At 37.0% G+C, this 14,326-nt stretch overlaps 1 protein-coding gene across 1 annotated transcript; it reads left to right on the top strand.

Annotated features, from left to right (window-relative positions):
- Nucleotides 1-2,057: 2,057 nt before the first annotated feature.
- Nucleotides 2,058-13,422, top strand: LOC116209070 (TMV resistance protein N-like). Its single transcript, XM_031542632.1, has 4 exons — nt 2,058-2,614; nt 5,531-6,623; nt 7,526-7,843; nt 11,570-13,422. Exons 1-4 carry the CDS (start codon nt 2,058-2,060, stop codon nt 13,169-13,171), a joined length of 3,570 nt encoding a protein of 1,189 aa, XP_031398492.1. The 3' UTR covers nt 13,172-13,422.
- Nucleotides 13,423-14,326: the final 904 nt, after the last annotated feature.

Raw genomic sequence — 14,326 nt, 5'->3', positions numbered from 1 at the left:
GTCTCTTATAAGCTTGAGTAACTTGTAGGGAGCATAGACATTGAACACAGCCCGAGTACACCTCGCCCCATCAAGCTCAATCTAACCTAGGCTTGAGTTTACCAGACCCGTTAGCTCAATCTTACGGGCTCAAGAACGTCTCATCCATTAGGCTACATATACTTTAGGAAAACTCTTTCTGTGACGCACTGGGGGCACGCTTCCCTATCCCATTCAGGCTTCAAAACTCATTTCCGTGCCGACAAAAGGCCGCCCGAAAGTCAAAACCCTTAAATTAGGCGCTAAGCCCCAAACGAAAAAATGAAAGACCATGAACCCCTATGCCCCAGCACACTTTGGTCAAACGTGACATCGAGAAAAACCGAGAAGCCACCCTCGATCACGGGCACCGTGAATTGACGAAATCTAATTTTCGGCAACGACCATGTGGTTGCAAACTGGGGGCAAGTGATAGTTGTATTACACTGAGCAGGACCCGACAGGCTTGTGGAGGCCCATCAAGCCCTTCTCACCCCAATGGATGTCGGTAATCCCCAAGTAAGCCCATGAAGTATCACACACATCCCCCAATTTGGGCCCTAAGCTAAGCGTCCCCGGTCTGCGGGGGGCTCGCTGAGCGTCGCCTATCCTCGGGGGGCTGACCAAGCGTCCCCCGACAACCGGGGGCTCCCCTAGAGTTCTTGACAATTGGAGGCTCGCCGAGCGTCCCTCGACCACTGGAGTCTTGCAGAGCATCCGCCATCAACGGGGGGCTCGTCGAGCGTTCCCTGCCCGTGGGGGGCTCGCCGAGCGGACCGCGGGAGGCTCATGGAGCGTTCCCCGACCACGGGCGGCACGCTAAGTGTCCCCTGACAACTAGAGGCTCGCCGAGCATTCCCCATCTGTAGGGGGGCTTGAGGAATCGACCTCGGGGGGGCTCGCTGAGTCGACTGCGGGGGGCTTGCCTTGCCAACCATGGTGTGCTTGCCTGGTGGACCGTGAGAGGCTCGCTTGGCTTCCCCCGATCGCAGGGGGACTCGCCGGGCGTACCTCGTCCGTGAGAAGGCCGCCGAGCCTCCCTGACTCGGGCTAATAAACTTCCGCACCCTCCCACAAGCGGGACTTCACAGTTGCAAACGAACAAATTCAGCCCAATTTAATGGGCCCAAGCCCAAATAGCCCAGAATAGCTCAGATATAATCTCCAATGCCTTTCTATAAATACTAAATCTACACTTTGGTACAAAAAGGTTTAGGGTGTGTTTGTTTTATAAACAATGTTCAACTCAACTCAACTTCAATTCAACATCACAATCATTACTTTTTTTAATTTTTAAATATTTTTAACCATTTAATTCAATTTTTAAAATTAAATTCTCTCAACTATTCATTACTTTTTTCACAATTCAACAACACAATCATTACTTAATCATTATTTTCTCTCAATTATTTATTACTTTTTCACACTTTTTCTTATAATTCAACAATACAATCATTACAAACCAATTAAAACCAAAACTCAACTCAACTCAACTCTCAATCCAAACGCACTCTTAGTGTTCCTCTATTGTGATCTGAAAACTCACTCTTGAATACTCTTCAAACTACACCTCTAACTTAAGCGTTGGAGGGGGCTCTCGAGCAAAATCTGAAGAGCCTTTCTTTCAGGTCACGGAGCGGCGGTCGAAGTCGTAGGGGAACCCAAAGATCCTTCGTTTTGGGCAGAGGATTCCTAACTGGACCTTTTTTTCCGCATCACATGTCATCGTCCATTGAAAGTCGGTTACGGAATGGACCAAAACTGTTACTTCTTGAAACGATTTAAAACTGTTTTTTGCAAAACTAAACTTATAGGATTTAAGATCAAAACTTTTACAACCAATTCTTCCTTTACATAAATATCTATAACTGAGAAGGGGAATAAGAAAAGGTAAAGAGATTGGGTTTTCCACTAGTTCTTTAGTTCATGTGTTACGTCGGGAATACAATCCTCAAACCTCAGGACCAGTTCCTTACTTTTTCTTACCTCAGGAACAATTCCTTACTTTTTCTTTGGGTGGAATACAATCCTCAAACCTCATGACCAATTCCTTACTTTTTCTTTGGGTGGAACCAATACCTTACTCCTTGTATAATATATGTGGACAAAATCCGCAGAGTGATTATCAGGTGTTCCTGAGCTTCAGAGGAAAAGACACTCGACAGGGATTCACGGACTGCCTATATCATTTTCTGATAGATGCTGGGATACGCGTCTTTAGGGACAATGAAGAGCTCCGCCCGGGCCATAAAATCAAGGAGATTCTGACTGCGATTAATAAATCGTTAGTCTGTGTACCGATCCTCTCCCCAAACTACGCAAACAGCAAATGGTGCCTCCTTGAGCTCGCTGAGATGGTCAAGCTTAAGAAGGACATCATGCCGATCTTCTACAAGGTGGAAGCAAACGATGTTAAGCTGAAGACGAAACTATACCGCGATCAACTAAGCGAATATGGGAAGGAGTATGATGCTGATAAAGTTAAGTGGGGAAGGGCCCTTGAAGAGGTTGGTGCTATCTTTGACAAAGCGCAGTTGGAGGGGACCTTCAAGGAGGTTGGCCGGATCAAGGCATGGACATTGATGGACTATCCTGGGTAATAAATCCACTCTTGCCAAGTTGTTCTCCTTTATCTTATTTACGTGTCTCCCCATATATATATATGTGTGTATATAAATTGTCAAGCTAGCACATACGTAATCGAACCATAAAAAAGGACTTGAAATTAATGAAGGATTAGAGAAAAGGGTTTAATCCGATGATGGTACTCTTTGATCAAGTTGCGCATCTTATTTCTTATATCAATAAGAAAATTATGGATAAATTTAATTTATACATTATTGTATGGAACATTGCACATTTTATTTCTTGTAAAAAGATGCGATGCTAACTATTGGACTAAACATATAATTTGTCGTTATTTAACATGATTGATATATAACCTTGTAATTATATATATGAAGTTTTTTTTTCAAAACAAAAAAAAGGCTACTTATCTTTTTTGTGTAAGTATAGGGCTTGTTAGACTAGGAGTATTAATATATTTCGATTTTATTTAGTTAATAAGCTTACTTAGCGCTTGCGCTAAGGATCTAATCAGAGTCAAACTTGGATTTGGGAAAAAAAAAAAAAAGCTTTGCTTTAGTAGCCGGAGAACAAGTGTACTCCTTGATCTTTAGTAAAGGCAGATTAAGCCAAAAAACAGTTTTTTTTTTTCAAAAGGTCTCAACGTCCTCGATGAGAGTTGCTCTGCAAGACGTTCAGTAGTCTCTGACTTGGTCTTTGAATCGTACATTTCAGCCCGTTCCCAGCTTGCCTCGCTCTCAGGTTGGCCCTTACACTTGACTAAACTAAGTAGTATTCCACTCGTGCAGTGGGTGTATGGACTGGCCCTAAATTTGCAACCAGTAGTAACACAAGGGATATTCATGCTCTATCACTTGACATAGATAATATGTTTTATTTCATGAAATTATGTATGCAAGGTGATATAAGTATTTGGATGTCAAAAAATAAATTGAATATTTGCCTTTTGATTTAAAATAAGTATTATTAAATAGATAAATCAGTTATTGCCATTGATATTAAGGGCATTTAAAAACAATAGAGAGAATCGGCCATGAATATTGAAGGACATTTAAACTAATATAACCTAAATTAAAACAAAAAAGATAAAGAATGATTTAAATATGATATTATTTGTGAGAAAGATAAAAAAGTATATAAAAATAAATAAAAAGGTCAGCTCCAAAGTCCAAAGGACAGATGGTGCTTGATTTTTCTTTTTGTCGGTTACGAAGGAGGCTCAAGGGCCCAGTACGATGTTGCTTGATTTATTTCATTGCTTAAAGTTACCAAAATATTTGCAACACAGCTCAGGAAAAAAAAAAAAGGGTAGCTGCGTAGCTATGGACGCAAAATTCCAAGAGGATCATTATCAATATTATAAGTACATGCCTTAATCTATCTAATTGTTCTATATATACTGAATATACTCATGTAATGATCTTGTTTTGGCCAGGAAGAAAATTATCTAAAAAAATTGAAAAAGATGCAATTGCAAATCTATTCTTTAGGTCTTCTGAAAGTACATTACTAGGAAGATTATGGCCATACAATAATTCTTATTATTTTTCTCTCAATTTCAAATTTTAAAATTTTTCATAATAAAACTCTCTTTTGAAAATCACCGTGTCCTACTTCAGAAAAATATAAAAGAATTCTTGAATTTATAAGAAATTAGGTACCACAACCTGTCAGTTCACATAATCATATAGCAATAAGAGAAAATTTTACTCATCTAAATAGAGAAGCTGAGCTACCCAAATTTTTATCTTGGAATGACTTTCAATGTAATTATTCAATTGTAATTAAAACAATGTATATATACAAGACAACGACCCTGCCCTACGTCGCGTGAAATTTGAAAAAAAATAACACTATATTCATCAAATTAATATATACAATTATTTATGAACATATAACACTCATAATATTCCATATTTCAAACAAAAATTTTCAATTCAATTTTAACATCAAAATTGATTAAATAAAGAATTATAAGAGAAATAACAATCACTAATGTAGGTTGATTCAAACAGTTTGGCTCTTGTTCAGTTTAAGCAAAGTTTCGGATTCGAGTCATTGTGAATACAAAAAATCAATGTTGTATGATCTTTATCCCTTAGTGAGCCGATCAGGCTCGATTAGATTAGTCACGGTCCAATTGGACTTCCGGATACTTGGGTTCACGCAAAAAAAAAACAATGTGAAGGAGAATAAGGACAAAAGATGCACGTTTGTTTTAGGTTAAAATACACTTAAAATTACCAACTTTCAACATTTTCTTAAACTTATCACGAACAATTTTTTCAACTATAAAATCACAAGTTATTTTCACTTCGGTTTCAGATATATCATTATATCATTTTCTGTTCTTTTTTCTTTTTCTTTTTTTGCATTTTTTGCTAATATGTCAGTCGACACTTCGTGGTCTAACTCATGCTATTTGAGAATCACAATTAATTGGGAAAAAAAAGGAAAAATATTAGAAAGAAAGTATAACTTTAAAATCGACAACAATTAAAGATATGAAGAAAAATTATATCCTCATTGCTAAGAACCGAAGCTTATTTTTTTTCTCGATTCTAAGGGAGACTCGTGGATTTAATGTAATGAAATTCTCATTCCTAATAGCTAATAAAATGACACGGATAGTCCCACAACCAATATCAAAACTAAAACTTTTTTTTTTTGCTTTTTGCACTAGAGTACAAGTCAATTTTATTTTTATTTTTTTACAGGGGAATTTTGAGAAGTGGAAAGATCTGAAAATTGGAACGCTCAGATTTACAAATATCCGTACATGCATGCATATATTATAGATACTTTTTTTTTTGGTGAATATACTGTGTAGATATTTCATTAAATGTTATGCTCATATAATTAATTTATATATATATATGAGTATCAAGATTTTCTTTCACTGACATGATAGTTTTATATGTGGCAGTTATGGAGAAGTGAGTAAAGAAGTTGTGAGGGAGATTCTAATCAAGCTGCAGGTGAAACATAAAGTTGTGGAGGGTCCCCTGATTGGAATGGATGATCATGTTGATGCCACGAGGAAGTTACTCCATATCGGGTCTGCTGATGTACGGTTCGTTGTAATTCATGGAAGTGGCGGAGTTGGCAAGACGACTCTTGCCAAGGTCATTTTTAACCAACTCTGCGATAGTCGTGACAGCTCCCACCATTGCTGCTTTCTTGGCAACGTGCGAGAAACAGCAAAGCGGAATGGTCTCGTACATTTGCAAAATATGCTCTTGAGAGAATTTAACCCTAGGATGAGGGAAATCTCTGATATTGATTCAGGGATCAAGACAATCAAAGACTCTGTCATGAACAAGAAGGTTCTCATTATTCTCGATGACTTGGACGAACACGAGCAGATAGAGAACCTAGCGGGAGATCCTACTTGGTTTGGTTTGGGAAGTAGAATAATCGTCACGACAAGGAATCGAAGCTGCATTTTGGGGCGTCCTGGTGTATTGGTCTATTGCATGTCCGTAATGAGTTTTGGCCATGCTCTTCAACTATTCAGCAAACATGCATTTAAGATGGACTCACCTCCAATCGAATGCCTCCAAATCTCGAAGGAGGTTGTCGCCGCTTGTGGACGGCTTCCGCTGGCTCTCGAGGTCATGGGTTCGTATCTTCATCATGTAGACAAGGACCAATGGAAATCCAAAATAGACGTGATAGCATCACATAACGATGTCCAGAAGAAGCTTATGATCAGCTTTGAGGCCTTGGATCCTCGGACTAAAGAAATCTTCCTCGACATAGTATGCTTTTTTGTCGACAGAGAAACAATGAATGCAAAATATATGTGGGAGGCATGCGATTTTCAGCCTGAAGAGGGAGTCGAACGCCTTAAATCAATGTCTCTTATCAAGATCTCAGAAAAAAGTATGTTCTGGATGCACGACTTGATTCGAGACCTTGGAAGGGAAATCATTATCCAAGAAAATCTGAAACGTCCCGAAAGGCGTAGTCGGTTATGGTCGACCAAACAAGTTAAACACGTTCTATTGAAAGAGAAGGTACGTTTAAATTATATTAGTGTGTAACTTTATTTTCTGTAAATATGCGTGACTTGACGTAAGATAAAAGTCCATCTATCAGGCCGGTCCCTCAGCCTGAATTCAATTAGACCACCATTTGGTACTGAACCTAGCTAGGTCCATTTCAACTTACCTGCCGGGATTTGGCTTAGAGAAAATCAGCCTCGGTGACACGCTGAAGTCGATTCCAACCGACATAGATCAAACCTAATTGCTAAGCCTTCAATTGACCTTTGTGATGGGGTAACATAGAATAGCTCTTTAGACAATCATCTTTTATTCCAGAGTCATATATATATATATATATAATCTTCTAATGAATTGATTTCAAAGAGTAGTGCAAATACAACTTCGGAACAAGAAGTTCTCCATTTTAAACATATATTTTGTTGCTTTGCATTTTTTAATAAAATTTTTTGAAGGTAAAGAGGCTAATGCAACTGTACAATAATTTCTTAGAGCATGCTGTTAAATATTTATAAATTAAATTAAATCTTAATTATGTAAATTTAGTTAGTTAATAAGTTGATAGCAAACTCTATATTGAACCGGAGTTTTTCTACGGTAGTAGGTTGCAAAAACGTACTATAGTAGTACATAATATATGAGTTGTTGATATCGGAGGGGATTGACTCAGGCCGTAGAGCTTTATCGTTTAATAGATCGACTCTCTTCGAACCTGAATTAGTCAGAGTCCGTTGGACTTTTAGATGGTTCACATTGGGAAAAAAAAGGTGTGCTGTTTATCCCATGAGACACAAAATTGAAACTACTCTGATGTGTGGGAGCGGGAATTAGAAAATAAGGGTTTTTGATCCAAAAATGAATGATTGAGGTATAAACGTACAAAAATATTTCTTATTGTTTATACTCGTTTGCAGGGAACAAGTGACACTGATGCATTTTGTCTAAGTAGCTCTAATGATGGCTTCGACAGCTCGCTTTCTACTATTACTGCGAAACAAATCAAACCTCTACAGAGTCTCAGGTTTCTTGAACTGCATCGGGTGCAGTTGACAGGTGACTTTGAGTATGCACTTCAAGATCTAAAATGGTTCTCTTGGAGTTCACATAGGAGTGCTACTCGTGAGGAGGAATATTTGGAGGTGACCAATTTGGTGCTGCAAGATATAGTCGTTCTTAACCTTTCAATTAGCAACATCACGGATGACTGGTTTTGGGGGCCTAATAAGATCAAGGTACGTAATTTCTCATATCCGTGTTTGTTAATTTTTAATTTCAATTGATATAGTTTAACACTACGTAGGAGCTTGCAAGTTTTGGGATATTTAATTTAAATCGTAAATTTAATTAACTGGCTTCATTCAAGAACTCTAGGAAACAGGAAACCTAACACATATATAGAACCTCTTAAGAATTCTATATCGAAACTATACAAAGAAAAATTTGGGCATACGTAAGACGGTTGTCAAATTTCATTAATTAGCTTAAAATTTTAGATTTGTTATGAGTTTTATAAGCCCGGCTCGAGGCTTGGAAAATCCAAACCCAATGCATTACCAAAGCTCATATAATAATAATAATAAAATAATAATAATAATAATAATAATAATAATAATAATAATAATAATAAATACCTGTTCTATGGGCCCGCAAGGTTTTGAGAATTATGAGCGAACTTCGAAACTCCTCGTTATCAAAAGAAATAATAATAACAATAATAATAATAATAGATAAGTAAGAATTCAATGCTATTTGATAAAACTGGCAAATATATTTCACGTGTACAAAACCTATCAATAGAAGTTGTCATTTACCGAACGACAAATTTAAAGACAACAATATAATATATTGATATTCATTTTATTTCCGCTACGCACTCTAAAAGCACCAAAACCTGAAACAATATTTGAAAAGGAGATTGAGGAGTGAGCTCGAGAGCCTACTAAGTGACAAAGACTAATACTAGTTGAATCATGCGTTAAAAATAATTTGTTCGGTAACCAAATAAATCCAACTGATATTATAGAAGTAGAATCACAAATACATATGACTAGACTCACGCTATATCCTTGTGAAATAGATCAAGAACCCGCAGCTAATGGGTTGCAATCTAATTGACTAGTCTAGTATATCTCCATTGGCAGAGTCCAAGTCATAGCCACATGAGTTCTTAGACAAACAGACTTTCACAATTATCAAATATTCCAAACCAGATCACAAAATCAATAGTTTATCATAGATGAACCATAAATTTATAAAATAATAAATCCCAAAATAATATCAATTTCAGTGTATTTTGTTTAGCAAACATTAGCAGAAGTCACAATCCCTTACCTTAGCAAGCCTCGAGCCTAATCCACCAGAGAATGATCAAAATCTATTTTTCTTAATTTTTCTCTAATCTACTCTCTTGGATATCACTAATCACTCTCCCTCATAGCTCTCTCACTCTCTCCTTATTGGCAAGATTAGAACAAATATTAAAGATTAAAGAAAGGAAAAAAGCAAACCATGGGATTTTGGTGTAAAATGGGAAGCGTATAAATAAGAATAAATCCTCATATTTTAACCAATTTGAAACCGGTCAAAAGGCCTGTTACCAAAAGAGATTTTCGGGGAGAATGAAATCAGGGTTGTGATATTTATTGAAATAAATCAAAGATCAATTAGACAACTGATTTATTGAACTTTAAATAAATAAAAATAAATTTCTAATAAATATAATATTTTACTCCTAATACATTTATTTGTATAATATAAAAATATAGGGTATTACGATCTCCTCGCCTTTAAAGAGTTCCTCCTGAAATTCACTTTCTCAAATTTGAGCCACATTAAACTAAAAAGGTTTTAAAACAAGATCATGTGGCGAACCCAAAAATGCTAGGTTCCCATTTAAGATCTAATACCTAAACTATGATACCATTTGTAAGCCTCGGTTCTGGGCTTGGAGAATTCAAATCCGACGCATTACCAAAAGCTTATAAAAAGAATAAAATTAACAAATAATAATAAATAGATAAATAAATATAAATTCATTGTCATGCAATATAATTTGTACAAAAATATTTCACATATACGAAACCTTCGAATACAAGTTGTCATTTATCGAACGACAAATGCTTGAACTCTAAAAATACCAAAATTTGAAACAATATCTGAAAAGGAGATTGGGGAGTAAGCTCAAGAGCCTAGTAAGCGACAATGGCGAATGCTAGCCGGATGCAAGTCTTGGAGCCTCAATTCACTAAAGAATGATCAAAATCTATTTTCCATAATTTTTCTTTAATCTACTCTCTTAGATATCTCTCTAATCACTCTTCCTCAGAAACTCTCATTCTCTCCTTGTTGTCACGATAAGAAGAAATATTAGAAAGGGCAAAAGCAAACCATGGGATTTTGGTGTAAAATGGGAAGCGTATAAATAAGAATAAATCACCATAATTTAACCAATTTGAAACAGCTCAAAAGTGCAATTAGGAAAAGAGATTTTCGGGGAGAATAAAATCAGGATTACGATATTTAATGAAACAAATCAAAGACCAAATCTATATCTATATTTATATATTATCGAATTTAGACTACTCTCAAGAATCTCCCATTCAATCGATGAGGATGTCCCACGTAAGAGTCTTCCGTAAACCCTCGGCTCCTTGTAAAACATCGTTTTGAGTCTCCCATTTAATATATAGGGTTAAACTTTTTTTTTTGGTCAAATTTTCATAATATATTTACAAATTTATTGGATATTTCCAAGGAGAGTTAATTTTACGTGCCTCACGATTATTATTTACATGAATTTGTGTAAGCTTCCGCACAAAGCGCAGGCCAAGTGGTTAGCAATAACTAATTAATTGGACTTTCAATAAACAAAAATGAATTCCAGCATAGCTATAATAATTACTTCAAATACATTTTATCTACAAGATACTAGAAACTTACCCGTGTATCCCTATATATCACGGCCTAACCCTCTGCAACTATAATGATTTTTTCCAGTACGCTCATGGAGATAGAATTTGAAAAAAAAAAAAAAGAAACATATGTAATGTTATACAACATTGGATTGGGAAGAGAGAGTAAAATGAGATGAGGTTCGCCTTTACCTAGTAATCGAGAAGTCTTAAGTTCGATACTCATAGTGGACTATCTGTGCCCCTTAATTATAATTATCAGAATTTTTATATCATTGTATTAGACCTACGGTCGGTCTTGTAACCGAATAAAAAAATGAGATTACATTAACAAGTGGGAGGAAAAAGAAAGACAGGAATAAAATTAAGTTGACAATATTATACTTCAACTCTCCTCTTTTATTTTAAATTGTGTTGTATTTAAATTAAGAATAAGGGGTACTTTCGACTATTCATCTGCATCCTCAAAATAAGTATTACTTACAAAATCGAACTTTCTCTTAGAAAATATAATATAAGAAGTATAAGATAAGATAAGATAAGATAAAAATCTAGGAGAGTTTATCAAGTTACTGGCTCTTGTAAAATTTAAGGTGGAATCGTCTAGTTAGAATCCAACCTAAACATAGCGAGCCCAATCCATTATGCTGCTTAATGTCTGGCTTCACCTTTCATTCCATGCATCTGTCTGTACGTACATGCTAGCACACTGACTTCACACTCATTTCGCGTACATGGGCCTGTCCGCTTGTAAGCTCACGGGAAATTTAGTAAGAAGACCAACAAGCTATTCTATTAATTAAAAGAAAAGAAAAGCAATCTATTAATAACCAAACTATTTCATTTACGATGATTTTGTACAATTGATTGTGATCATTCCAAGATAATTAATATTTGCAAGTTTGTAGAGGATTGTTTAATAGTTGATATATCTATAAATGAAAAAAAAAAAAGAACTTGATAGTTAACATGCCTTTCAGTTGGATCCTTCGGTTTCTTTTATGATCTGATGTTTCATTTGTTCGTGACTAATTACTTGTTTTATAGATCGGAGAAAACCTTAAGGTCTTGGACCTTTCCCAATGCACGGAACTAAGGAGAACACCAAACTTTTCCAAGCTACAGGTGCTGGAGAGGTTGAGCCTCGATTCCTGTGGGAAGCTACAAGAAATTGATCGCTCCATCGGCAAACTGAGGCTTTTGAAGTACTTGAATATCAGGGATTGTCAAACTCTTGGAGGATTACCTGAAGAGATGGGAAACTTAGAAAATCTAGAGGAGTTGATGGTGGTACATTGCGGTAAAGATCAGCGTTTTTCCATACAGTTCCCCATCGGTACACTAGGTTCATTGTCGATCCTCAAAATTGAGTCTGTGAATCTCTTTATGCTTCCACCCTCTACTGGGGCACTCAGGAAACTTAAGCAGCTATCCATAGCTTCTACTAAGGTAAGAGAACTTCCAGAGACATTGGGATACCTGAGCTTATTGACTGAACTAGATGTTTCATCTTCACCAGTAAACAAGTTGCCCATGTCCATTGGACTTCTTAAGGACTTGAGGGTGATGAAGATGAACTCTTCTTGGATAAGGGAGTTGCCCAGTTCCATTGGCTACCTTGAGAAGCTTGAGGAGTTGCATGCAGCAGATAGTTTTTTGGAGCACATTCCAGAAGACATTGGGAGGCTGTCCCGGCTGAGAATCCTAGACCTATCGCATTCCAACAATTATAATAGTTGGGGATGGCCCTCGTCTTCCAGAATTTGTGGATTGCCCTCGACGATATATAAAGCTACCGCCCTCCAGCAGCTCTTTCTAAGCAATTGTGACAAAATTGAAGAATTGCCAAATCTTCCCTCTAGTTTGACCAGCCTGCATGTTAGTTCTCGGTCGCTATGGAAACTGCCTAATCTATCGAACCTGGAATGCCTCAACAACTTAAAGTTAACCGGCAACATGGACGAGCTTGTACTGAACCTCCCGGGCCGGCACCCGTCTTCTAATGCGAACTGGATCAAGAACCTTCCCTTACTAGAGAGCTTCACCTTTGCCTTTAGAAGTATCACTCACGTGCAAATGGACACCAGCGCCTTCCCTCGTCTCAAGGAGCTTCGATTATATTGTCCGGACTTGCAGATTATTTCACAACTTCCCTTGAGCTTATCAATGCTGCACCTTCTTGGTATCCGTGCAGGCATCAGATTTCCTGAATGCCTTAGGGAGATGGAGGGGTTGAAAAAATTAGATTTATCGCACTGCAGGTTCGTTAATGAGCTCCCTCAACTAGGAAATGTCCAGCATTTGCGTATAAACTGGTGCACTCTCCCTCAATCAATCCTCGATCTGTCAGGGTTCAGGATGCTACAAAAATTTGAAATAATTGACTGCAAAAACTTGGTGGCAGTTCGAGGGGTCGAAAACATGAAATTCTTGAATTCGATTACAGTGTTTAATTGCCCGTCCTTGAGAGAAATCTATGATCTATCAAAGTTCTCAACTCTACACTTTCGCCTTGATGGTTCTCTTGGGTGGTTAGAAGGGCCTTCGTGTCCAAAATCGTATTCAGCCGTTGGTCGTGGCTGCTACCAACTCCCTGAAGGCATGCCCGAAACAGATCCGATTGAAGTAGAGTGGAAACTTTATAGATAGATCTCTTTTTGAACATGATGTTGGAAATTTGGGTGATTTATTTTATGCTAGTAGGTGGTGTGTGCTTATTGAATTGATAGAGGCAATGGGAAAATATTTGAAGGATAGAAGAAGTATAAATGTAGCCTCTCAAAATAACATCCACATGTATGCATTTAGTAGACACAAGAATTCTCTAGCATTCTAGCATATGTAACATCTTACATTTATAGCATGATCTATTACAAGTAAATGACCGCACATATATTTAGGAATTCTAAGGAGGTGGATTGAGTAAAAGACATCACATTTGGCTAATGTCTAAGTTGTCTCACGCATATTGACACTAGCATGACTAGTCCAATTTGGATTTTTCCTTCCTTCCTCATTGATGACAACTTGCAACTTGAGTGTCAAATTGAATTTCCCTCTTATCCACATGGATGCCAACTAAACATATCAAAGTTTAATTTGGTCTCCTCTTTCTAATGGAGGTGACAAATGCTTCACTGTGAAGTAATTATATTTTAATTGCAAATTACTTTTCAACATCCCCTCTTGATTTGCAATTCGTGCATTCCGAAACTGCTCGAGCTTTTTCTGCCATGACTTCTTTTGCTTCTGAATTGAGCCATCTTTTATCCATTTGGTGTTTATAAACCCATATCATACCAATAAAATTTTTCCATTTGGAAGATCCACAAGCTTCCATGTGCGATTCTTTTCTGTGGTTGAAATTCTTCTTCCATAGCTTTTGTCCAAACTTCTTCTTTGATTGCTTAAAATTTTGAAGCTCACATGCATAAAATGTCAAATCGCATGTTTTATGAAATTTTCTTGGAGGAGATTCAGAGTTTGTCGCCTGTGAGTTTGAAGTTGATGCCGACGAACTTGGGCTCGGATTTGAGCTTGTCCTTGCACTCGTGCTTGGTTGGAAATCATCTTTATCTTCATTCACTTCATGTCTTGAAGCACATATCATTTTTCCTTTTTCACCAACACTTTCCATGAAATCCCAGGAAACTTCTTCATCGAAGATTACATCACGAGCTACTATGAGCATTTTCGTCATTGGCTTGTTGAGACGATATCCTTTTGATTTGTCACTATAACCGAGAAAGATACATTTCTCACCATTCGTCATACTTCTTCCTTTGTTGTGATTGAAAGTCTTGC

Source organism: Punica granatum, chromosome 5 (genome assembly GCF_007655135.1).
Source record: "Punica granatum isolate Tunisia-2019 chromosome 5, ASM765513v2, whole genome shotgun sequence".
NCBI lineage: Eukaryota > Viridiplantae > Streptophyta > Magnoliopsida > Myrtales > Lythraceae > Punica > Punica granatum.
Note: the sequence above shows the minus strand (reverse complement) of the source record. Positions and strands in the feature narration are given on the sequence as shown.

What these genes read in the sequence shown, in the direction of transcription:
- LOC116209070 (XM_031542632.1), top strand. Translation starts at nt 2,058, where the DNA reads ATGACCAATTCCTTACTTTTTCTTTGGGTGGAACCAATACCTTACTCC. An exon ending in ACATTGATGGACTATCCTGG is followed by an intron (nt 2,615 to 5,530) that starts GTAATAAATCCA and finishes TATATGTGGCAG; the next exon opens with TTATGGAGAAGTGAGTAAAG. An exon ending in GGGGGCCTAATAAGATCAAG is followed by an intron (nt 7,844 to 11,569) that starts GTACGTAATTTC and finishes CTTGTTTTATAG; the next exon opens with ATCGGAGAAAACCTTAAGGT.